The 25,366-nt window shown below is 39.7% G+C and overlaps 1 protein-coding gene and 1 long non-coding RNA gene across 2 annotated transcripts; both read left to right on the top strand.

Annotated features, from left to right (window-relative positions):
* Positions 1 to 704: 704 nt before the first annotated feature.
* LOC143635333 (uncharacterized) lies at positions 705 to 1,932 on the top strand. Its single transcript, XR_013154037.1, has 2 exons — positions 705 to 1,040; positions 1,591 to 1,932. It is a non-coding gene; the product is annotated as an uncharacterized LOC143635333 (long non-coding RNA).
* Positions 1,933 to 7,028: 5,096 nt separating this feature from the next.
* Positions 7,029 to 10,320, top strand: LOC143635332 (cytochrome P450 78A5-like). The gene is made up of 2 exons (XM_077103193.1): positions 7,029 to 7,979; positions 9,613 to 10,320. Exons 1-2 carry the CDS (start codon positions 7,029 to 7,031, stop codon positions 10,204 to 10,206), a joined length of 1,545 nt encoding a protein of 514 aa, XP_076959308.1. The 3' UTR covers positions 10,207 to 10,320.
* The last annotated feature ends 15,046 nt before the right edge of the window (positions 10,321 to 25,366 follow it).

Here is a 25,366-nt window from a genome sequence, read left to right as displayed (position 1 = left end):
TGGTGACATATTAATTTGATAAAACTAAACTAGATTGTAACGGGCCTACAGATTTTTTGATGAACATGTAAACAACCGAATATAAATGAATGTAGGCGAACAGGCATAAACGAAGTTAAATGAACGAATGAGACGTGTGCTCATCTTTGTTTGTTAAACATAATGAACAAAAAATTTGTTCATGTTTGCTTGTTTATTAAATAAACGAACATGACTTAACTCTCCGCCAACCGGTTCACTGGCTGATGCCTATGCTATTTAACTCTTTTCATATGATAATATCTTGACTTTTATTCGGCAGATGTACATATTTTGCAGTTAAATTTGTGTGTTATGTTAACTTTAAAGTTAGTGATATTGCTAAATCTGCTATTAGGCATTAGCTGCTAGTTTCACCATTAGTTTTCAGTTTACCACCTAAAACATAAGTTAACATGAGAAGTTTCACTAGAGTCCTTATTAACAATCAATGAATTCAATTGAAAAATGCTTACTAGTCTTTGTTAACAGTAAATAAACTCAGTTGATACTTTTAAGAGGCAGTTGCAACCTGTCAGCTTATTTACCAAATCAAGCATATAGTTAGTCTTAGAAAGAACAGTCTTAAATTAGTTACCAGTCATCTAAGGTCCAAAACTATATCTTTTTCTAGGGCAATTATTTTAATAATGGCTCACTGGCTTGTGCTTTGCGCATCTTTTCTTGTTTCGTCTTTTGAATTTCTGGACACATATCTAATAATTATGTAATAGTTTAAATTAGTTACTAGTTATCTAAGGTTCAAAGGTAAATCTTTTCTATGGCAATCATTTAATAATGGCCTGTGCTTCGTGCATATTTCTTGATTCATCTTTTGGGATTCTGGACACATGTTAATCATTATGTAATAGTAATTTACTCCACACAAATACATGAATTTTGTTTATTAAAACATAATATTGCAGGCACCTGAGTTGCACAAGGAGATCCACAAACATGGAGGACTTGCTCAAGCTCAACAAACATTGGGTGGAGGACCTGCTGCATCTTCAAGCGCTAAGGTTATACACATATTTCGTTTTTTGGTGTTAGGTTGATGCGGCAAGATGGGCGGGTTGGGTAATGGACTAATGGGTTAAAAATGTAGTTTTTACATGGATCCAAACTTTTCATGTCAGGCTGACTGGAAACACTTCTTGTCCAGTTGTTTTTGAAGTTTTTTTAAATAGTTGTAGTGTCATATTTTTTTTTCACTAAAATAAAATGGTTCACACATTAAGAATACACTTTTAAATTTAACTTAAAATTAGTTTACTTTGATTTTACTCATTTGACCTGATAGCGATAATAAATAACATGTATCAACCAACTCATAAATATATAGGTCGAATTTGCCATTCTAGTTTCAGTTATAGAAAGTAGGCATCCATTTGCTTTTGCTTATTCTTGTTTATATAAATTTTTCATAATTAAGTTTTCAAATGAATAGAAATTTATAATCTGCCACAACGGGTGGGTAATTAAAAGTTTGTTTCACATTGATTACTGCAATGTAGACCGGTTGTTGCTGCTCGACAAACGTTTTGACTTATTGACTATTATTTTATGTAGAGTTCTGCTAAAAAGAAGAGCAGTGATTTGAAGTATGATATATTTGGGTGGATAATTCTGGCTGTGGGGATTGTTGCATGGGTAGGGATGGCCAAGTCTAATGTGCCTCCGCCACCACCATCGAAATAAGTTACCATGCAGATGTTCACTACATATAAATGGCTAAGATGTGTACCAACTTAGCTCTAGCGCATTAATTTGTTTTGAAACGTTCTTCCTAAAGTGCACTGCCAGTAAAATAGTGATGTGTATCTGGTATGTTGCCAAATTTTGACTTTTTTATGTTTTCATTAACTTATTTTACTTTGTGAAAGCTTCATTATACAATTTGCTTGTTGCTTCTTACTTTTATCAATAGTTAACATCATAAAAAACTTTTACCCATTGCATACTAATGCTTGTTATAAACAATTAAACTAATGTTCATGTTTTTTTTTTTTACTTTTAAACATTTTAATTTAATTTATCTTTTTAGAATGTTAAGAGAGATGAATAAATATTGCATACTAACCATTCTTTGGATTTTAAATCTTTCAATTTTTAAAAAAATGTATTTTCTATTTTTTTTTGTTTTTTCTTTTTATGCAATAAAGTGTCTTGTGCCAAGAGAGAAATTTATCATAGAAGATAAATAATTTGCATAGAATGATAATTCATAGAGTGATGATTAAATTGAAATTAATAAAAATGAATTGAAAATCATTTATTAACAAATTACTTAAAACTCGATAATCAGAGTATATCTACGACTTTGCTTTGCATTAGAGCCAACAAAGATGAACACACTCAGATTTTCGCGAGAAACGATTTGTTGTCTTGTGTGTTAAATAATCTTGTTACAAGTTGTTATTTTGGCACAACAACATAATAAAATAGCAATAGTTTTTAAGTATAGTTGAATGAGTAGATGAATTAGTGAATCATAGTTGCAGCAGGTCCTACATGTAACTTTCTCTTTTAGGCAAGTAAAGTGGCAACTTCATGGGCAGCATACTGCTATAGCTGGAAAGAACCATTACTTGGGTTAATTTAATATTATATCCACCATTTAGGTTGATATGTGTTAATCCAGAATTGGTTTAACTAAGGTTTTGTATTATTTTAATCTAAAGGATCAAAAGTTTTGGGACACATAATCCCACTTATTTTCTAAATAATGGATGTTCCTAGAACTATAATTATATAATTAAACTTTAATAGTCTTTTATTGGTCAATTTATATATTATTTAATCAGCAGTAAAGATTACATGCTTCTACAGATCTCCTTTTAAGTTGATCCATCTATTTCTATATCATCATTATTATTGTTATGATCATTTGCTTTAGTTAAGTGGTTCACTAATTAATTTGATATTTAGTGGGTCTTCTCTTTTGCTCTTTGTTTTATTTTTTATTATTAAAGTTTTTTAATTTGTGGGCGAGTTAATTTAATCATGCGGATGCAGGAGGACCACGAGGCTAGATTTGATTTTATATATTTTTTAAGTTGAGTGGTCTTTTGAGTAAGAGCAACTAAGGACTACAATGGATTTGCATAATGGACCCTAATCATCATTATAAAAGGTGAATGGTGATTCTTGGTTTCTTCGAATATAAAAATCTTGACGAATATAATAATCTTGACGAATATCAAAACGAATCAAGAAGTTGTGTTTGTTCGTTTAACTTTAATCAAACAATGAAAGAACATAAATAGTGTTTGTTCGCTAGTTAATGTTCTAAATGGATACAAAAGAACATAAATGAACGAAGTAAGCAAACTGTCGCAGCATAACAATGACTAATGTTAGATGAGCCAACAAGACAATAAGTTATAACTAACAAATAAAATAAAATAAACAAGTAAGCAAACACAAAATTAACTAGCTTAATTTTGATGAACAAATTAATTTGTTTCATATGTTCATTTGTTCAATTGAAAAAAAATTGTACATCTAGGTTTTTTTAAATGAACCCTTTTTATATGTTAATGTTTATTAACTTATTAAATAAACAAACATATAATTGTTTCTAAACATTTGGTTTGTTTATGGGATATTTGTGTTGGTTTTCTTTTTAAGAATTTATTATTATCATTATAATAATGTGACTAGTTGGGATTGGCTCTTTTGTGTAGTTAGTTGTAAGTTGAAACACCAATGGGTTTGTATGTTATGATCTGGGATTAGCATTTAAATTTATGATATTGGAGTTTACTTTATTTGGATGTATAGGAGCAATCACTTATGCAATTTCCTCTTGTAAAAGGAACGATTCATGTTATTCCATGACTTCGCTTAGTCATAAAAAGTTTTGGTCCGGTTGATAGATAAAACAATACCGGACTGCCTTGAGTGACGAAACTAGTGTTGTAAGGTCTAGTTCTTGATCCTTACTTTAAAATAGGTGAATCTAGACGTCTAGTCACATTACTATACACCTTAATTTGACATGTAATTACGGTTTGTAATTAAAACTCAAATGATGATTTATGTAACACTTTTCTTTTATCATTTATGATTATACTTGCAAAAAGTGTTCCAATTTGGCGATTATGTAGTTTAAAGCTAGGATGCACTATTAACCGTTAAACTTGATGATATAAGGCACCTATGGTCTAGGTATAATGACATGGTTTACATGTTGACCATATATGTAAATGTAAAATAGAATTACAACTCAATAGAAGTATTGGATCTTAATAATTCAAACTATCACCTACAAAGTACAAACCAATTATTAATATTCAATTTTCCTTTCGTATTTTACATCTTTCATGAGTTAATATGCCAATATGCAATTAAAGATTTTTTTGGTTTTAAACTGTTTAATTAAAACACTTGTTATTACTACCATTTATAGAAAATAATAAAATCATTAACAAGTATATTGGTAAGATAAAAATGGATCAAATGAAACCAAACCAAAACTAAAATGGCCTGGGCCTGAACCATTCAGATGAGGGCTGGACCACTTTACCCAATAAACATAAACAAAACATAACAAAAATGGCTTTTTTACGAAAATTTAGGCTTTCGATAAATAATATGTTCCAAAATATACCACTTTATGTTTTCTTATAAAGGACACTATATGCTAACTCCAAATTTGAATGTAGTCACAATCATGGGATTAGAGGTATTCACTAACCAAGTGGGAAAAAGTAGAAATATATATATATATGATTAGTATCATTACAGAACTGTTAAATTATTTAAGAACTTGAATGAACCCTTGAAAACTAACATTTTTTATAAAAAATTTTGTATGTTAACGTTCTTTGAGAGTACTTTTATCATTTTCTATATCTATATCTACGATTACAATTTTGAAAATTAGTTTTTATACGTATCTATGTTTTGTTTTACACATATGTAAATTTGTTAGTACATAAATTTTACATATATGTAAACTTGTGATTAATATATGTAATCAACTTTTTTTATATAAAATATGATAAAACTACTCTTAAATAATGTTAATATATAAAAAAAATTAAAAAATTATTTGGTTTTTAAGGGTTCCTAAGAGTTCTTAACTTTTTTAGAGTTCTTAAATGATACCAACCCTATATATATATATATATATATATATATATAATTTTAATTTTAAAAATATAAGAGAAATACAGGGAATAAAAATAATTATTATTATTATATTTTTTATTGTTCAATTATATTAATTACTTCAAAACTATAAAGAATTAATAATTATTTTAGTTTTTTGTGTGTATGTTAATTAACATAATTGCAAACAAGATGACAACTAAATACGGAAAAGTGGAGAACTATAAAATTTGTTTGCCTCATAAATGTATTGATTAACTTAGTCTTTCACACATAGTTTCTTCATACAAAAATAAAATAAAATATATATATACAAATAAAAAAGTTTGTAAGTCCATTAATTTGTTGTAGTGTAGTGGACCAAATTAGAGTTCATGAACAAAAGTATTAATTAATTGCTATAATATATAAATTGTTATTGCATAAATAATTTATTAAAAGTCAATCTTATGTTGTATACTTTTCACAAACTTCTTTTGTAAAAGAAAGAATACTTTCGAGCCAATTTAATTCTTTACTATCATGATATATCATAGCTTCTATAAAAAAGGAAACGAGACTCTTTAATTAACATCATAACTTTTTAGATATAATTATACTAATTTGTATAGTAAACTAGCTAATAATGAAAGTAATTAGAAGCACTAGATGATTTAAATAAATTATAATGAAAATTATTAGGCAGAGTTTAACACCATTATGTTAGATCCGGCCATAATAAGACTCGTTATTAACTACACACCCAATAAACTAGAGTGAGCGAATTGGATACTTGTTTAGACATGATAAAATATGTTTAGCAAAATGTACACTATGTAATTTTAAGAAGCTATGGTTTATCATTTCTCCTTCTTGATACATAAAACATATATATGTCACGCTCAAACCATCAATCATCATCATCATCGTACTCAGTATATCCCACCAATAGCAAAGCTATGGTAGGGTCTGAGGAGGGTAAGATGTAGGCAGCCTTACCTCTACCCCATAGGGATAGAGAGGCTGCTTCCGGTGAGACCCCCGGCTCGATAGTAGTTTTGCATCAAGCCTTGGACATAAGGCACATAGCACTCAATCATCGAGACACCGGCTGATCGGTGCATGTACCCTTATCTTTCAGCTATCAACGCCACTACATGATGCCTGATTAACCGTCCGTCACTTTTAACGTTATTTTCACGAGATTAGTAAAATAACGTCAAAATTAGTGCAATTTCACTTTTGCCCACCCGAGGGTTCACACATATATACATCATATGTGCGCACCGCAAGCAGGGCTAACGCTCAAACCATCAATCTAAGTGTTAAATGAATCGTTTTCAAGTTTAGTGTCCGTGTTAATCGCATTGTCTCTAGCATGTAAAACATGATTAGATACGATTTGTCAACCCTGCAAAAACCAAATACATATGTATTTTTTTAATGCGGCTTTCATGAATATTCTTCACTAATAATTATTTTATTTTTGTTTTGAACACATTAAATGAACTTTCTTGTAAAATCAGGGTTGTTTATTTTCTAAACAAATAGTCTTAGATTCATTTAAACTATTAAATCCTAAATATTGAGACAATGGTACGTTTGAAAAATTATTATTTTATTGATTAAATCATATCAAATGATGATACAACACCATATACTTACTAGAATGAATCTAGCCATCTATACCTAATTGAAAACATTAGAAAGATAGATGATAAATGAAAAAAGAGGAATTAAAAAAGGAAAGTAACTCCAAAGACACATGACTAACTAACTATGGTTAGGTTAACAAATCATATCAAGAACCAAGCTTTCCATGCACTATATATACAAACCACCTCACATGCAATGTTTCTCAGTACACATCATATCTAGATTAAGCACTAATTACATAAGTCTCATCTAAGATAATGAAAATATTTGTAAATGCAAGCTTCTTTCTTCTAGTCCTATGCTTAGTGGTAGCCTTTCTCATTCTCTCACTCCCACATCTCTTTGTTATTTCTCTTGTGTCTCTTTTCCCACTTCTCTTTAACATATGGTTAGTCCCCGGTGGGTTCGCATGGAGAAATCCAAATTCAAACCCCACTAAGATACCTGGTCCGGTCGGTTGGTCTTTCCTAGGTATCTTACCTAAAATGGGTCCTCATGCTCATCGAAAGCTTGCATCTATAGCTAGCTCGATGGGCGCTACTCGTCTTATGGCTTTTAGCCTTGGCACGACTCGTGTGGTTATTACAAGTGACCCTGAGACTGCTAAGGAAATCTTGTGTGGTAGCGCCTTTTCTGACCGTCCTATAAAGGAATCAGCCACTTTGTTGATGTTTGAGCGAGCCATTGGGTTTGCCCCTTCGGGGATGTATTGGAGACATCTAAGGAGGATTGCTGCAAACCATATGTTCTCTCCCAAAAGGGTGTCGAGTCTCGAATGTCTTCGACATCGTGTGTGCGATAAAATGATGGAAAAGGTGTTAAAGGAGATGAGTGTGAGAGGGGTTGTGGAGTTAAAAGGGATATTACAAAAGGGTTCATTGAGAAATGTTATAGAGAGTGTGTTTGGTAGTGGATTAGGGTTAGAGATGGAAGAAGAATTAGGGTTTATGGTGAAAGAAGGATATGAGTTGATAAGTGAATTTCATTGGGGAGATTATTTTCCAATTAGGGTTTTGGACTTTACCGGACTCAAGAGGAGATGCCATAAGTTGACTTTGAAAGTCAAGAGACTTGTAGGTCAAGTTATTGAAGAAAGAATAAGAGGTGGTGAAGGTATAAACAATGCCCAAAATGACTTTCTTGGTGTGTTGTTGTCTTTGCCTAAAGAGGATCAACTCACCCATGCTGATATGGTAGCCGTCCTTTGGGTAATTAGTCTCTCTCTCTCTCTCTCTCTTATATATATATAATATTTCTTTCATTTTCTCTATATTTTTAGTTCTCTCTCTAGTAATATATGTATACCTATATCCACACATATTTAGTCATTCTCTCTCTCTCTCTCTAAGCCATATTTTCCTCTCATATGCATAACATGAAGCAACTACCCATAATTTTCTCTATGAACATGCAAAGGTTACATCTAACTTAACACTAGCTACTCATATATATATATATATATATATATAGTTTAATTAATGATAATTTTTTTATTGATACGCATGTATATAAACTTCATGTCATTATATAGTGTATTATGTATATGTAAGACTTGATATTATAACGTAAAACTGGTACAACATCCGTACATAATTAATTCGCTAATATTAATAATCCGGTAATATTTCTTATATAACAAAATCAAGGGTGTCAGTTCTTGACTTAGTTTTACAATTAACTCTAGGAGGTAAGCTTTTATTGAAGCAAAAGTAGATAGAAGTATCATTTTATGCAATACATAAGTTTGCCAAAAGTGGGTATGTTTTCTGAAAATTTAATTGTGAAATTGACCATCTAATTAACTAATATAAAATCTTATCTTTCTAAGAGAAAAAGTGAGGTTAATCCATTGTTTAATGATGAAGATATTTTCAAGTAGATGGGTGTTGTCCCAAAATCATTTATTTAGTATCTTTCATGGATATTTTGAGATCACTTTTCAAAAAAGAATGTTGGATATGAACCACTTTTATATAGTCAGACAGGTAAGGGAAATAATTTAAAAGTTTTCTATCTTTTGGTCAAAAGTTAAGGTTGGTAGAATAGAAAACTTTTTGAGGTGTACATGTATGGAAGGAACTTTGACTACACTAGTTACTAGCTACCTCAATAATACAAAGGTTTATTATCCTTGGTTTGGCACATTACTAGCTTTATTTAAGTATAGATAACTTTATAAAGACATAATAAATGTTTGAAGAATGATAAATATTATTAAGACTACATTAATTGAAGACACACTACTCAAGTTTATGGAATGTCATAATTCAAAATAGAATAATATAAATTTCATAAAACATAGCTATCACTAGGGTGACCCATGTCAGGATGGCATATTATCTAATGAACTTAAATATTTGTATAATAAGTAATAACATCATCCTAACCCTTAACATATTCAAAACCGTATAACTTATCCATGTTTTTGTAGGTTGCAATCAAGTTGTAAATTGGTTGATGATACTAAAAACTATGTTATAATACAACCCAAGCACGACAACTTTAATTAAACAAGTTACGTACACATGTCAACTTGTATTGTTTATTGTGAAATTAGTTAGACAAGATAAATAAAAATAACTTCTTGATAATCCGTAGCGTGTCAGAAATTGCCACTCATACCTATCGCTGATTTAAAAGTTGGTTTTACTAGAATTCTTGAACTATTGTTCTCTTTCTACAATATAAAGAACTAGGGCATATACATGCAATCATGCATACCCAACTTTATATGTAGTGTTCATAATGCTTGATGTCATAAATTTTAGTGAAATAATTGTGTTTTTTTAATTTTGTCTATGAGTTAAATAACATTTTTCTAACTTTTATCGATCCGTATAGGAGATGATATTTCGAGGAACGGATACAGTTGCGATTCTTCTCGAATGGATCATGGCAAGAATGGTTTTGCACCAAGACATTCAAGCAAAGGCTCAGGATGAAATTGAGAAGCTTGTAGGCCAACATAGGCATGTTCAAGACTCAGACATCCCAAATCTTGTTTATGTTCAAGCCATAGTCAAAGAAGTGCTTAGGTTGCATCCTCCAGGACCATTGCTTTCATGGGCTCGCCTATCTACTCACGACGTTCAACTAGGCAAGTTCTTTGTCCCGGCTGGAACCACGGCTATGGTTAATATGTGGGCTATCACACATGACCCATCCATATGGAAAAATCCATGGGACTTCAATCCCGAAAGGTTCATAGACGAAGAATTCCCGGTTATGGGTTCAGACCTACGGCTAGCACCATTTGGTTCTGGCCGTAGGGTTTGCCCGGGGAAGTCACTCGGGTTAGCCACCGTCAACTTATGGCTGGCAAGACTTCTCCAACAATACAAGTGGCTTCCATCTACAAAGGTTGATCTCTCAGAGTGCCTAAAGCTTTCTCTTGAGTTAAAAAGGCCATTGACATGTCTTGCTGTTGTGAGATGAACATGTTTTATCTATCTATCTATCTATCTATCCATCTAGCTATGTCTTTACATGTTATATATTGCAAGGAAACGAATTCCTTAAGTAGTAAATAAGCTGCATATTATGTGATTAATTGTGGCCATGGTTTAGCTTAATTCCACTCTTTCTTAATAGGAGGTGCACCCCCATAATTAAACTAGTATTATATACAATTAAACAAGAAGTTTGTTCCAAGTTAGAATATGTTGGATTAATGTATCAAATTATATTTATCTACTTTCAATGTTCGTTTGTAATATACGGAGTATAAGCTTTTGGATATATAGCTCATTGTTATAATGTTATGGATTGTATTGTAAACTATTTTATTATCACTTAACCTAAAGTTTAGTGTCTAGTATTTCATTGATGCTATAAATATATAAATCAATGCATCCATATATATAAGAAAAACAATTTCCTTCTTGAAATAAACCAACGTTTTCTTAATAATAATAATAATAATAATAATAATAATAATAATAATAATAATAAACTCCTCATAATTTGTTTCCCGAACATTCATTTAAATGTTCATGAAGATCAAGTAATCCAAATAATAAAGTTATATATGATATTGCAAACCGGATAACGACAAGAGTTTTAGCTCGATCCAAGATCATAAAAACAAATACCCATGTCAATACTCATGTTATTCGTGATCAATGAATAAAGATGTTACTATTAATGAGTTGTGTTTTGGTTTTATAACGTAGTTTAATTATTTTACGACTTTAAGCGAAAAAAAAGATATGTAACTTTGGTGTCATACATGTCATGGCTATAGCAGTAATAAATAGTGAAGAGGTATGTACCCGCCTTAACATCGAGCGGGGCGGGTCAACCCACAAGATATATACAAGACATTAGAAGTCAAAGATATTATCAAGGCACAAAGCCAAAACTTATGCTCAAGCATCACATGCTTGCACATATCACATATGCTCAAGCATCACATATGCTCACGCATCACATATGCTCGCGCGTATCACATGCTCACGCATCATATATGCTTATGCATATCACATCGTGCGTGGGGCATCCGCGCGCGGCGCATCCGCGCGCATTATACATGCCCACCCATGCGCGTGGGGCAACCGCGCGTGACGCGTATTACATGCTTGTGCGTATCACATCTACGCATGAAATATCTGCGCGTGAGAATAAAGAGAAGACCTCGCGCATCCTCAGGATGGGCGCATATCACACGTGCACATAATCAACCTCGTCCTTATCCAAATCAGGATTAGGGCAACCTTGATTGTGCATGTCAGACAACTTTCCAGAAGGCATCTTTTTAAGGAATAAGGATATGCTGATGTTGACAGCTGCTAAATGAAAGGTCGACAACTCAGCATGACACATGTGCTACCACGTGATTACAACCAACGAGAAAGCGCCAGGTGTCCCAAAGGACACGTGGCGCAAATCGATTGGAGGAGGCCAACGAAACCCTAATTTGGTTTTAGCTCAATCAGTGGAAACCCTAGCACTATAAATACATCATAACGTACACAGTTACAGACACATTGATTCACATTGAAGCATATTCAATTACATTCACTGACAGGCAGCCCTAGTCAGTTATTTTCTCATACACAGAGAGACAATCACATAATCATACAGAGTAACATACAGTATTCAGCTATTAAGCAATACTCTCCCAATTCCCTTACTCTCACATTATTATCTTCTCCTACACATACTTATTCTCACGCCGGAGGGTTACCCCAAAGAGGACCCCTCTGTCCCTTTCTGAGGGGTAAGTAACGGCGCTGTTCATTTTGTAGGTGGAAGAACACAGATCCAGAAGAACCATCGGTGAAATAGTACTATCAAAACCCGAGGAAAGTAGATCTGCTACCAGCGAGTAGATCCACGTTTCTTCATTGGCGCCATCCACTGTTACAAACGGCAATCAGATCTCATCAGATCTACATAAAAAAATCAATCACCATGGTTTCTGGCGTTCGTAACGTTGATCAAGCTCTGGAGGATATTGAACGTGAGGGTGTTAACGACGGACAACAGGTTCTGAGGGTTCCGCGTGATTCTACGCGTACCACCAGCAACCGTCCCTTCGTCACAACCCCTCACGGGCAGACTGAAACTCCTCCAGACGATCTCACGTTACAAAATCTTGCCGGCGCGAAACTGAAAGGACCAATGGGTCCAGAAGAAGAAACGAATGATCCGAATGAATGGCTCATAAACGAGCAGCGGCGTCTACTGGAAAAGTACAATGAAATGGTCAAACAGAAAAAGCTAGCCGACCAAACACAAAGGCAAGCGTTTGATAAGCAGACTACAAAAAGGCCGCGCGCGCCGGAAGAAGGACATTCTGTTCACACTGCACACACTGAGTTCAGTGATGAAGAAGTGCATAGCATGAGGAAGACGCGAGATACTCATGCAGGAGGCTCACAGCTCCGCGCGCCTGTGAACATGGCGCCTGGAGCCAGAGCAGATCGGGATCTGCACATGCCGTACAGCCCACCGGTCAGAGGGCAAGTGGACGTAACCACACCCTACAGACCAGCCATCTTGGTAAAACACTCAAAGTTTACTGCGCGCATCGCGCAGGCTCCCATCCAACACAAGACCAAGATGCCAAGTGGTCTGGGCAAATATGATGGCACAACAGATCCAGATGACTTTTTGCAAGGTTTCTATAACACGGGAAACCTAGAGAGCTGGACGATGCCAACATGGTGTCATATGTTTGCTCGCTGCCTCACGGGCGCAGCGCGGGTATGGTTCGAGAGCTTGCCGACTGGGCAAATTGATGGGTTCGAGGAACTATTAGAAAAGTTCCAAGCCCACTTCATACAGCAGCGCAGGCACACGCGCGATCCTGATGACATCATGCACTGCGTACGCAAGAATGATGAAACGATTGAAAATTACATCACTCGTTTCAATCAGGAGTCCCTGGCAATCGGGGGTATAACCGAGCAGCTCCTGCGTGTGGCCTTTATACAAGGCGCGCGCAGTGATCAACTCCGCCGAGCTCTCGTAAGCAAAGATGGTATGCCCACCACTTGGGAAAAACTAATGGAAGCATCGCGAGTTTTCGCGAGAAATGAAAAATAGATTGCCCAAGATAGGGCAAGAGAAAGAGCGCATCAGGCTGAATCACCGCGCAGCAAAGAGAAGAGGGCCAAACAGAACTCTGTATGGTCCAGGTTGCAGCCAACAAGTTTTTCTTCCGCAGAAAAGCAAGCGCAACCAAGCTCACCCCAGCCCCAAAAAGATGTTCGTAATCGCGGGGAGGGTGACAAGAGGGAGGGCGGCAGAGATCCTAGCAGACCTCTGCCAAGAATATGGACTCCCCTCACTAAAACACCTTCACAGGTGTTAAGTACTGAGAATGTTCAATTCAAGCCCCCCAAGCAACTACACTACAAGGGACCGCAAAACAGTGGCAAATATTGTGAATTTCACAGGTCCCCGGGCCACAACACCGACTCATGCCATCATTTAAAGGATGCGATCGAGAAGGATGTAAAATCAGGCAGGCTGGCTCACTTGGTGAAAAACCAAAGAATAGAAGATGAGCAACCGGAAGGAACCTCTGCCAGCAAGAAATACAAAAGAATCTGTGTGGCTGAGGGGGGACGACAAGGGCAGACGTCAAAAAAGAGAAGCGCGCAAATCCACGGAGATTGGCGCGAGCAGCAAGTCATCTTCCCAAGAATCAGGGGAGGCCCTTCAATAAGCAGTCCTCTCGTCATCACCACACACATTGCTCATTACGAAGTGTCAAAGGTCCTGGTGGACACTGGAAGCGAATCTGACATTATGTATGAGCAATGTTTCAGAAAGTTAGACCCGGCAGACCAAGCGCGGCTCGAAATTGTGAACGCACCAATCTGTGGTGTTTCAAATGAAATCATCCATCCCCTAGGCCAGATTCAGTTTGAACTAACTATGGGGGATGATGAGCACAAGCGAGCCGAAGTTGTCAACTTCTTGGTCTTGCCCACCACGTCATGCCACAATATGATCCTGGGTAGGGGAACGATTGCCCAATTTAATGCTGTACCGTCGCCAGCGCACGGCGCATTGGGGTTCCCTACACCAACAGGCGTAACATTTGTTTACCGCGATCATTTGTGCGCAGTGACAAGTACGCCGCGGGAAGGGAGAATGAAACTTCCAATGGCGGACAATGCGCCAGAGAAGTGGATTTTAAACCCAAAATTCCCAGAGCAAACGGTCACAATTGGCGCTACCATTTCAGACGAAACGAGATTGAGAATGAAAAGGTTGCTCGCAAAATACACGTCGGTCTTCGCGTGGCAACACTCCGATATGACTGGGGTCCCGCGAGATTTGGCGCAACATTCTCTTAACACGTTCAAGTAGGTGGAGCCAATTGCTCAGAAAAAGAGAATCATGGGGGATGAAAAGGCGAAGGCCATGAATGAGCAAGTTGAAGACCTGTTGCGCACAAACATCATCCGCCCGATTCGATACCAGACGTGGGTAGCCAATCCTGTGATGGTTAAGAAAAGCAACGGGTCATGGAGGATGTGTATTGACTTCAAGGACCTCAACAAAGCATGTCCGAAAGACTGTTACCCCCTCCCAAACATCGACGCAAAGGTGGACTCCGTGGCACCATTCAAGCTCAAATGTTTCCTGGATGCCTACAAAGGCTATCACCAGATTCAAATGGCACCACAAGACGAAGACAAGACGGCCTTCAGAACCGACAAGGGTGTTTTTTGTTACACAAAAATGCCCTTTGGTTTAAAGAATGCGGGCGCCACTTATCAGAGACTTATGGATTCGGTTTTCAGTGAACAAATCGGAAGAAATCTAGAAGTCTACGTTGATGACTTGGTTATCAAGAGCAGGGAGGAGAGACAAATGCTCAAAGACATCGAGGAAACTCTTCAGCGCTTAACGGAAGTTAACATGAAGCTCAACCCGAGCAAATGTACTTTCGGCGCGGAAGAGGGGAAATTTCTTGGTGTAATGGTCACTAAGGATGGTTTCAAGGTGAACCCTGAAAAGGTGGAAGCCATCCTTGACATGCCTTCACCATCCACCATGAAAGAGGTTCAGAAGCTGAATGGTAGGTTGGTGTCAATCAACAGGTTCCTAGCGAACCACGCCAGCAAATCTACACCATTCGTTAACACTTTGAGGAACTGCTTGAAGAAGAGCCAATTCAAGTGGACGCCTGAGGCTGAGCAAGCTTTCAGTGAGATAAAAGAATGTCTCATAAAGTTGCCCGCGCTCACAGCCCCACTTCCTGGCGAAACCCTTACATTGTACTTGTCAGCTGGAGACCGCGCCATCGGCGCAGTATTATTGGTGGATCGCAAGGGGATCCAAACGCCAATATACTATGTGAGTCGGGTGCTGACAGACCCTGAGACGCGCTATTCCATCATGGAAAAGTTAGTTTTGTCACTAACACACGCGTCGCGCAAGCTTCACAGATACTTCAATGGTCATCCGATTGAAGTTCTGACAGGTTACAACATCCAGCAAGTCTTGCGACGCCCCGCGCTCTCCGGAAGGCTGACAAAGTGGGCGCTGGAATTGGGTGAACACACGATCACTTATAAGCCCCGTCCAGCAATAAAGGGTCAAGTTTTAGCGGATTTCATCACGGAAATCCCAGAGGGAAAGATTGAAGAAGCTCAGCGCGAGGTAGACCCTCCGCGAGCAAATGATGAAGAAGATGTTTGGAGGCTATTCACTGATGGAGCCTCCAACAGCGAAGGGTCCGGCGCAGGCCTCAAACTGGTGGACCCTGATAATCATGAATATACTTATGCTATTAGATTGGACTTCAAGAGTACCAACAATGAGGCTGAGTATGAAGCCTTGCTGGCTGGTCTGCGCATTGCGCGCAAGTTTGGAATTAAAAGGCTAGAGGCCCATGTTGATTCTTACTTGGTAGCTGCTCAGGTCAACGGCCTTTATGACGCCAAGGAGAACACAATGCCTCTATATCTAGAGCAGGCAAAAAAGCTCGTTGAACAGTTTGACTTCTTCAGAATCATACACATCTCGCGCAGCGAAAATAAGTCTGCTGACGCGTTGAGTAAGATGGCTTCAACTAATTTTGATCACTTTGGCAAAGATGTCAGGGTGGAAGTGATGAGCAACCCGTCAGTGCAAACGCAATCTGTCCTTGTAATTCATACAACCCATTCATCCTGGATCACTCCAATAATGGAATTCCTGAAGGAGGGGAAGTTACCGGACGATCGCGCACAGGCGAGAAAGATAAGACACAAGGCGCAGAACTATGAACTACTTGATGGTACATTATATCGACGCTCTTACCTGGGACCGCTCATGAAATGCCTGGATGCTGAAGAAGCAAGCTATGTGATTAGGGAGATTCACGAAGGAATCTGCGGAATACACGCTGGCCCGCGCATGGTGGTTGCCAAGGCAATGAGCTCAGGCTACTATTGGCCAGGCATGTACTTGGATGCGCTGAAAGAAATCCAAAAATGCAAGGCATGTCAGAGCTACGCGCCAAACACCATGCGGCCAAAGAACAACTTGATTCCGGTGACCTCTGCATGGCCTTTCTACAAATGGGCCATTGATATTGTGGGGCCCCTGCCGCAAGCGCAAGGGCGAGTGAAATTTTTGGTAGTAGCGATAGACTATTTCACAAAATGGGTTGAGGCCAAGCCACTAGCAAAAATCACAGCTGAGGCGATGAAGCAATTTATCTGGAGCCACATCATTTGCCGTTTTGGTCTTCCTATGGAAATTGTGAGCGACAATGGCAAACAATTCACTGACAGGAAGATATCCAGCTGGCTCAAAGAATTGCACATCAACCAAATCTTCACTTCGGTCTACCACCCTCAAGGGAATGGCCAAGTGGAGCGCGCGAATCAAAGTTTGTTAAATGGGCTGAAGAAAAGGTTGGAGGGAGAATCCCATTCTTGGGTCGAAGAGTTACCTAATGTCCTGTGGGCGCACAGGACATTAAGCAAAACTAGCAATGGCGAATCCCCGTTCAGCCTAACCTATGGGACAGAGGCTATGATCCCAGCAGAAATTGGATGCCCATCCCATAGGGTACTCATGATGAGCAAGACTGATAACGAGCGCGAAAGAAGATTGGACCTTAACTTGCTTGAAGGGCGCAGAGAAGCGGCTATCATCAATGAAGCCAAATACAAGAAAAAGCTGGAAAAATATTATAATCAGCGCGTTAAAGAATGTCACTTCAAGAAAAATGATTTTGTCCTTCGAAACAATGAAGCTAGCCGCGCTATACCCCCAGGAAAAATGTCCCCCAATTGGGAGGGACCTTATCAAATCTCAGAGGAATTGGGGAAAGGCGCGTATGCTTTAAAAGATTTGAATGGAAAAAAGATACCGCGCGCATGGAATGCAGCACAGCTTAGAAAATGTTTCATGTAAAAATTCAAATATGTAATCAAGGCTTTTAAGCCATCATGAATGATGATTCGCGCTATCTTTCAATATTTGTTCTATTACCTTTGCATACATGTTTCACACTTCCTTTATTAATTTGGAGCAATATGACAACACTATATTGACTTCAAACCAAAATAAAACGAAGTAAAACATACATGCGCGAGCCTTAGCTCAAACACGTTAACGAGTCTTAACTCTAAAAACGTCAGGGCCTTAGCCCAAAACAAAGAGCCTTAGCTCAAAACACTCACAAACATCCATCTTACATCCCGCGCAGCCTGATCATAAAAATCCCTAAACACAACTAAGGCAAAGTACATGCCAAATCATAGTTGTTGAGGTCTCAGGTCGAGGTCGCGCATGGAATAAGAGTGGATATCTGAGTAACACATGCTGACATGTAATGGCTAAAACTCATAATTCCATATAAAAAACGCGCGACAACGAGGCGCAAAAAAGGAATAGTGAAAAGTCATCGCGCGTGTCAGCATAAACAAGATACTGCGAAACCACTTACAAAATAGGACTATGGTTAAGTGAATAATTTCCTTACAACCTTGTTCTTATTTTAACGTGCAAGCATATCTTATATCTATACAAGCAAACATGAAGAGATGAATGGAAATGCGCAAGATGTGAAAAAGGGAAAACAAATTTCATTCCATAGCGTTGAAATTTACAAGTATGATGAGTTACAAATTACAAATAAAAATAAAAACATGAAGGGCTTCTCAAGTCTCCACGTTGACATTAGCCTCTTCATCATCCTCATCATCGCCCTCGGCATCTGGCGCAGCCTGCTCCTCTTCATCTCCAAACTGACCATAGTCAAGTTCTTCCTCCTCATTGGAGTCTTCTATCACGACGGTGTCAGGAGCAGATTCTTTCGCCGCGCCAGAACCGCTGGCAGGGGCAACATCCCCCGCGCCACCATCATCGCCACCAGCCCCCTCGCATTCATCGAGTAACTTCTTTAGCGCGCCGAGGTCAGGCTGGTCAGCAAGCGCAGCAATCTGCAAATCAATAGAAAAGTATTGAGTACAAAACACTTGGAAAATTAATCAAGTAAAACTCATTAAGGTCAAGGTACCTGCATAAGGATGGGGATGGGAGTATTCATATACTTCTCCCCCACCGCGGCCATGTCCGCGCAGGCCGCGTCGCTCTTGTAAGGGTACTCGGATGGGTTTTTCTTCAACATGCCATATTCATACCCATCCGTAAACCCTTCAGCTCGACCCACCAAGCGCGCGGCAGCATTGCAGTCCATCACAAGGGCCTGAAACTCGGCAGAATATTTCATCGCCAAAGCGCAACGAGTCATGCCCTGTGACACCAGCCATTGGCGATCCTGCGCGAGGCCAGCAACAGACGTCTCGAGGGCAGGAACCTGGGAGTTTAATAACTCAACAGTTTCCTTGGTCTTTTTTAGCTCCTCTTTATCAGACGCTGCTGCCGCCAAAATTTTTTCTTTCTCCGCCTGCGCAGCATCAAGTGCTTCCTGGCTGGACGCTGCCGTCGCCAAGGCCTCATCTCTATCGGCCTGCGCGACCGCCAACTCCTTCTTCAGGCGCGCAACCTCGCTCTCCAGTGATGATTTCTCAGTGATACTCTGGACGATAGCTTGGTCACGCGCCTCAGCCTGCTGTTCCAAGACACGCACTCTCCGCGCGTACTTGGCAACTTCGGCCTCCGCCACCTGCTGCTTCTCCCGCGCAGCTTGGAGCTCATGCCCGCGCTTAATAAAGGCGGTGTTGGCACTTGCTCGATTTTCGCTGAGCTCGGCCTGGAGTTTCTCAGCTCGCGCGCGAGCATCAGAAAGGTTCCAGGCAGCCACCTTAGCCTCTCGCTGGGCTTCCACAAGAGCATCGCGTACTTTAATATAATCACGACGAAGCTCTTGGGAAGCAGCAAAGAAAGCCGACCCGGCGAAAATATAGTCGTTCAGCAAGTCCGCGCGGGTGCGCTCCTCCTGATACCTCCTTTCAGTAGGAGGCACGGCATGAGCCCAGAAGTCCTCGCATACGCCCATGGATTGGAAGGAACTGTCTTCATTAATATTCCATCTCGGGCGGTAAACGGGGTCACCTTCCTGCAAAACACAAGAAATGTTCTAAGTCATAAAACATACTTATATGGAGGTACGCGCAGCGGAGCAACAAATTAAAACATACCTGCGGGGATGAAGCAGAAAAGTCAGCGCCAGCCCCACCAGAAGTCTGCGCTGCGAACTCTTGTGGCATCGCAGGGCTGGCGCGGTCTCCCAAGGAGTCTTCAGCTTGAGCCCCCTCATCCTCCTCATCTTCTTCAATAGGCCTCTTCTCCTGCGACCTGGAGGGCTCCAAACCAGCCTCGCGGAGAGGGCTGCGCGTAGGAGGAGGCGAGGGAGGTCTCGACGCCGCCAGTTCGGTGCGCAATACGGCTTCCTGCTCCTTTGTAATCCCAAAAAGGGGAGAATCAGCACTAGCAGGAGCAGGACCAGAACCAGCGGCGCCGCCAACGGCGCCAGGAGTGTCACCAGCAACTTGTACGCCAGCTACAACTCCTATGAACAAATCAACAAGGAAAATTGGTTTATGACTGGATCCAAAAGAAAAAATTCAGAAGACAAATGTGCAAAACATACCTTGGCGCAATTCTGTTCGCGCGGCGAACATCGCCATAAAGTTCATTCTACCCTTCTCAGAGGGTAGAACGGGGGACTTCGAAGCAGACCCCGGCGCAGCCTCAGCACCTTGTGGCGCCTGCGATTGATCTGCAACCGTCGCCGGTCCTGCAAACATTCAAAGGAGCAAAGGTTTAATAATAATTCAATCAGATGAAGATAAGCAAAGTATACCTGTCGCAGGCGCGGCACTGCTTCTCTCTTCAGCCGCGCGAACGGAGGAGGTGACGCCACCATACCTCAAGTGGACAGGAGGTCTGCCCACTTTCACAGGCAGGGAAGCTAAAGAACCCTTGGTGGTAAACACCTGGGTTTCCTTAGGTTCCTTCGTTTGAGCATGGGGATGAGCGACAGGGGTGTCATCTTTCTTTTGTCTCTTACTGCCCCCTGCGCCAGATTTCCCCTTAGCTTTGCGCTTTAGTAGGGGCGCCTCCTCTTCCTCTTCCGCGAGCTCCAGCTCATAGTTTTCGAGCGCATCTGCAAATACAAGCAACAGAACTGTTAATAAATTTTGGTATTCTAAAGGAATAAGCATAAGTGCGAAGGCTTACCAGGCGCGTCGCTATCAAAATTAAATTCCAGATCCACAAGGATGAACATGTCATCGAAGCGATCAGGGAAACCAACCTCCCCAGCGCCAAGCGCGACGGAACCACCCTCCACTTGATCATCATAAGCGGCGTGGATATAATCCTTGGTGACTGCACAAAAAGAAGTCAAGTGATATCAGCAAAAAGAATTATGTTCGCGCAGAAAAAGAAATAAAGCAATAAAATAAACTTACACAACCCGTCGACTTGGATTACGGGCTCAAGCGCGCTGTCAGCCCACAGCTTACTCATGCCGACCCCCACCAGCGCCTCCTCGCGAATGCTCTTGGCAGGGGATGGTTCAGTGGTCAGCTTATTAACCCAGGCGCCAGTTGGGTTCTTGAGGACACCCTCATCCGCAGGCGCAGAAGAGATAGAGCGCATGGTCATACGGATGGGGATCACACCAGCCCTTATGTAAAAGAACCTCTCAGACCAGTCATGAAGGCTCTTGAATGAAACAGTGGAGCACTTCACCTTCTGACTGCGAGGAATAAAAGAGAACCAATTGTCTTGGATCTTGGGCTTGTAAAAATACTGAAAGCGCCGAGGAGTGGGCTCCTCGCGCTGGGATTTGCACATGAACTCAAAGTGAGTCACGCGCACGAGTCCAAATGGATGGACTTGGGATATATGAATCCCATAGAACTTCAGCAGTGCACCCACAAACCTTGTTATCGGGAGACGAAGGTTGCAGTGGGTGAAAAAGTGGCTATATAGGGATATATAGCCGGCAGGCGAGTCCGCCGCCGTTTGCCCGGCCCCAGGCAACATGCAGCCAAACAGGGTGGGAAAGCCCTGAGAGGCGATAAGGCTGTCAAGATCAGCCTGCCTCAATTTGCAGGGGATTTCATTCCACCTCCTCACCACCTTGGTCCTCCTTACCTCCTCCGATGAGCCCTCAGCAACCTTCTTCCCCTTGCCTTTCTTCTTCAACGTCGACATCACTACGGATTTCACGCGGCGTTTTCGAGAAACGATTGAGGTGATCGACGGGTTTGAGGAGTCCGAACTATCAGACATACAACTGAAAATCAAACGGAAACTTCTGAGGAACAGATATTTGGGAAGCAGAAAAAAAGGATAATCAGAAGACAAAGAAAGAAAAGCTTAGAAGAATAAGCAAGAAGGTGAAGGATAAAAACTCTAAGGGCTGGCTTTTATAGGCCCAGGAGAGAGAAATTTTGATGCTGAACGGACTTCACGCGCCCCCACTCGCAGGTCTTGGCCAATGCGAGCGTCACACGTGTCCCTGACACTGTGTGAGGAGACATGAAAGGAAACTATACGGCTGCTGCCAGAGTTCACGCGCCCCCACTCGCAGGAACGGACCAATGCGAGCGCGACACGTGTCCCTGACAGCATGTGAGGGGACACGAAAGGCAACTGTAGCACCTCGAGCACACGAAATGTCTGACACGTCTCCATCACTGACCCACGTCAGCAACCGTCACGTACACAGACGATTCGTTTTCAACCAAATGGATAGAACTTCGCGCAATGATGGAAACAACCAAAAAAACGACAAAACCCCTTTAAAAGACCAAATCAGTAAGTCTAATATCTATCTTACCGCGCTCGCGCGAGATAAGACACACATTAGACTGGGGGGCTTGAAGAGGTATATACCCGCCTTAACATCGAGCGGGGCGGGTCAACCCACAAGATATATACAAGACATTAGAGGTCAAAGATATTATCAAGGCACAAAGCCAAAACTTATGCTCAAGCATCACATGCTTGCACATATCACATATGCTCAAGCATCACATATGCTCACGCATCACATATGCTCGCGCGTATCACATGCTCACGCATCATATATGCTTATGCATATCACATCGTGCGTGGGGCATCCGCGCGCGGCGCATATCACATGCTCGCGCATTATACATGCCCACCCATGCGCGTGGGGCAACCGCGCGTGACGCGTATTACATGCTTGTGCGTATCACATCTACGCATGAAATATCTGCGCGTGAGAATAAAGAGAAGACCTCGCGCATCCTCAGGATGGGCGCATATCACACGTGCACATAATCAACCTCGTCCTTATCCAAATCAGGATTTGGGCAACCTTGATTGTGCATGTCAGACAACTTTCCAGAAGGCATCTTTTTAAGGAATAAGGATATGCTGATGTTGACAGCTGCTAAATGAAAGGTCGACAACTCAGCATGACACATGTGCTACCACGTGATTACAACCAACGAGAAAGCGCCAGGTGTCCCAAAGGACACGTGGCACAAATCGATTGGAGGAGGCCAACGAAACCCTAATTTGGTTTTAGCTCAATCAGTGGAAACCCTAGCACTATAAATACATCATAACGTACACAGTTACAGACACATTGATTCACATTGAAGCATATTCAATTACATTCACTGACAGGCAGCCCTAGTCAGTTATTTTCTCATACACAGAGAGACAATCACATAATCATACAGAGTAACATACAGTATTCAGCTATTAAGCAATACTCTCCCAATTCCCTTACTCTCACATTATTATCTTCTCCTACACATACTTATTCTCACGCCGGAGAGTTACCCCAAAGAGGACCCCTCTGTCCCTTTCTGAGGGGTAAGTAACGGCGCTGTTCATTTTGTAGGTGGAAGAACACAGATCCAGAAGAACCATCGGTGAAATAGTACAATCAAAACCCGAGGAAAGTAGATCTGCTACCAGCGAGTAGATCCACGTTTCTTCAAATAGTTAGCATATTAATACTAGATGGGTTAAGTTATCATATATAGTCTCCTAAATCTAGAATAAGTATAAAGACACAATATATCGTAAAATATAGCACAATGTTGAGTTAAATATAGCTTAATGTTGAGTACATAATAACGAAAAAATATAATATAATGTCGAGGAAAAAGACATGTCAATGAAAAAAAACACATAATAACGAAAAAAAATACAATAATAAATAAAAATGCACTATGATGTGAATAAAAATTCTAAAATCTATAAGATAGACATTGAAAAGTGAGAACCTCAAATCTAATATCATAGAGTTTGACGAGATAGTTCTAATGCCGCTAGTTTGAGTTCAGTCGGAGTTCGTTTGAACCCTTCCCACGGTTCTAATGTCAAAAGATTTATTAAATGAGCTTACTTTTAGGCTCGAGTTCAACCTCATGCTCATTTTAACTCGACTTGCTTAAACTTTTTTACGAGCCGATCTCGAATAACTTGTTTGCACCCTATATGAAATGCATATAAATCTTTTGACCACCACAAAGTTGTAGACATTTTTTTTGTCTTGTCTTACATATATCTAATCTATGTCTATATCCATATATATTCCATAATGCAAAGGAAGATAAATTAGGTGTATTGATTGATTGTGCGATTATTATTTTATCGATGGATTAATGTAGTCACTAGCTAAAGTGAAATCTCCATTTATTTGTAGCTTATTAGTATGATCCAAGTCACACTTCTTGATAATGGCATATATAATGTATTTGTAATGATGATGCAACGTGACATTAATAATAATGGTGGATGGGAATATTTACTTGTTTCGTGAATTGAAAATAGACATATGGATAACATGTGTCGTAAGGTTTATTATTGTAACCTAGTTTTTGTAATGGGCTAGCTAGTGATTGATCACGCACAACTTCTCTTTAAAGATTCGATTCTAGTTAGATATTTTCACGATTCTCACTTTATTTTCATCCATCGAACACACATAAAATTACGTAACCTAAACATGATTCGTGCAACATGTTTATATCCAAAATGGGCAAACAGGTTGACGGATTTGGGTTGATAAACTAGAACATCAGAAATAATAACAATAATAATTTCTTACCTGATTCAACCGCCGTAGATCTATCTTAGCATACTCTTCTCTATTATCTAAAGCTTTTGCACTATGTACGAACATACTAAATACTTACATTCAGTTGTCTGCAAGACAAGTTGACCTCAATGATTGCCGAAGTGATAGTCCATGTACTTGGTTTAAAAGCGACTTATTCATAAACTTTTGCACTATAAGGTTTCTCGCCACTCCCATAGCTTCTCATTCAAGCTCGATATGCTCCCCGCTACCAACACAATATCATTTGCGAAAAACATGCACCACAAGATGAGACAAGTGAAAGATAAATATAAAACTCAACGAGTCCTTGATTGCTACTGGTAACAATAGATTAATTATAATACGAGTTTTGCTATTCTTAGTCTCACCCATGATTATTATTATATCATGTTGCATACCTCGTCTCACACAATTATACTTGTCTAGTATCCGACCCTAATTACCTGTCATTCTAAAACCAAAACCATTAGCTCTCCTTTTAATCCAAAGAAACATCATAGTTTTTCGAATAGTCTATATGTTCTTCACAACCCTTGTTTTTTTCAGACTTAGTTCTGACTTCTTAAAAGTCGTGTGACCTTTGTCTTTTAAAAACCATGCGACTTTTTATCTTAA

This window comes from Bidens hawaiensis, unplaced genomic scaffold (genome assembly GCF_021521415.1).
Source record: "Bidens hawaiensis isolate Kalapana, Puna unplaced genomic scaffold, B.hawaiensis_p1.1 tig00007433_1, whole genome shotgun sequence".
In the NCBI taxonomy this organism is placed as follows: Eukaryota; Viridiplantae; Streptophyta; class Magnoliopsida; order Asterales; family Asteraceae; genus Bidens; species Bidens hawaiensis.
The sequence above is the reverse complement of the archived record's forward strand: the minus strand, read 5'-3'. Positions and strand labels throughout refer to the sequence as shown.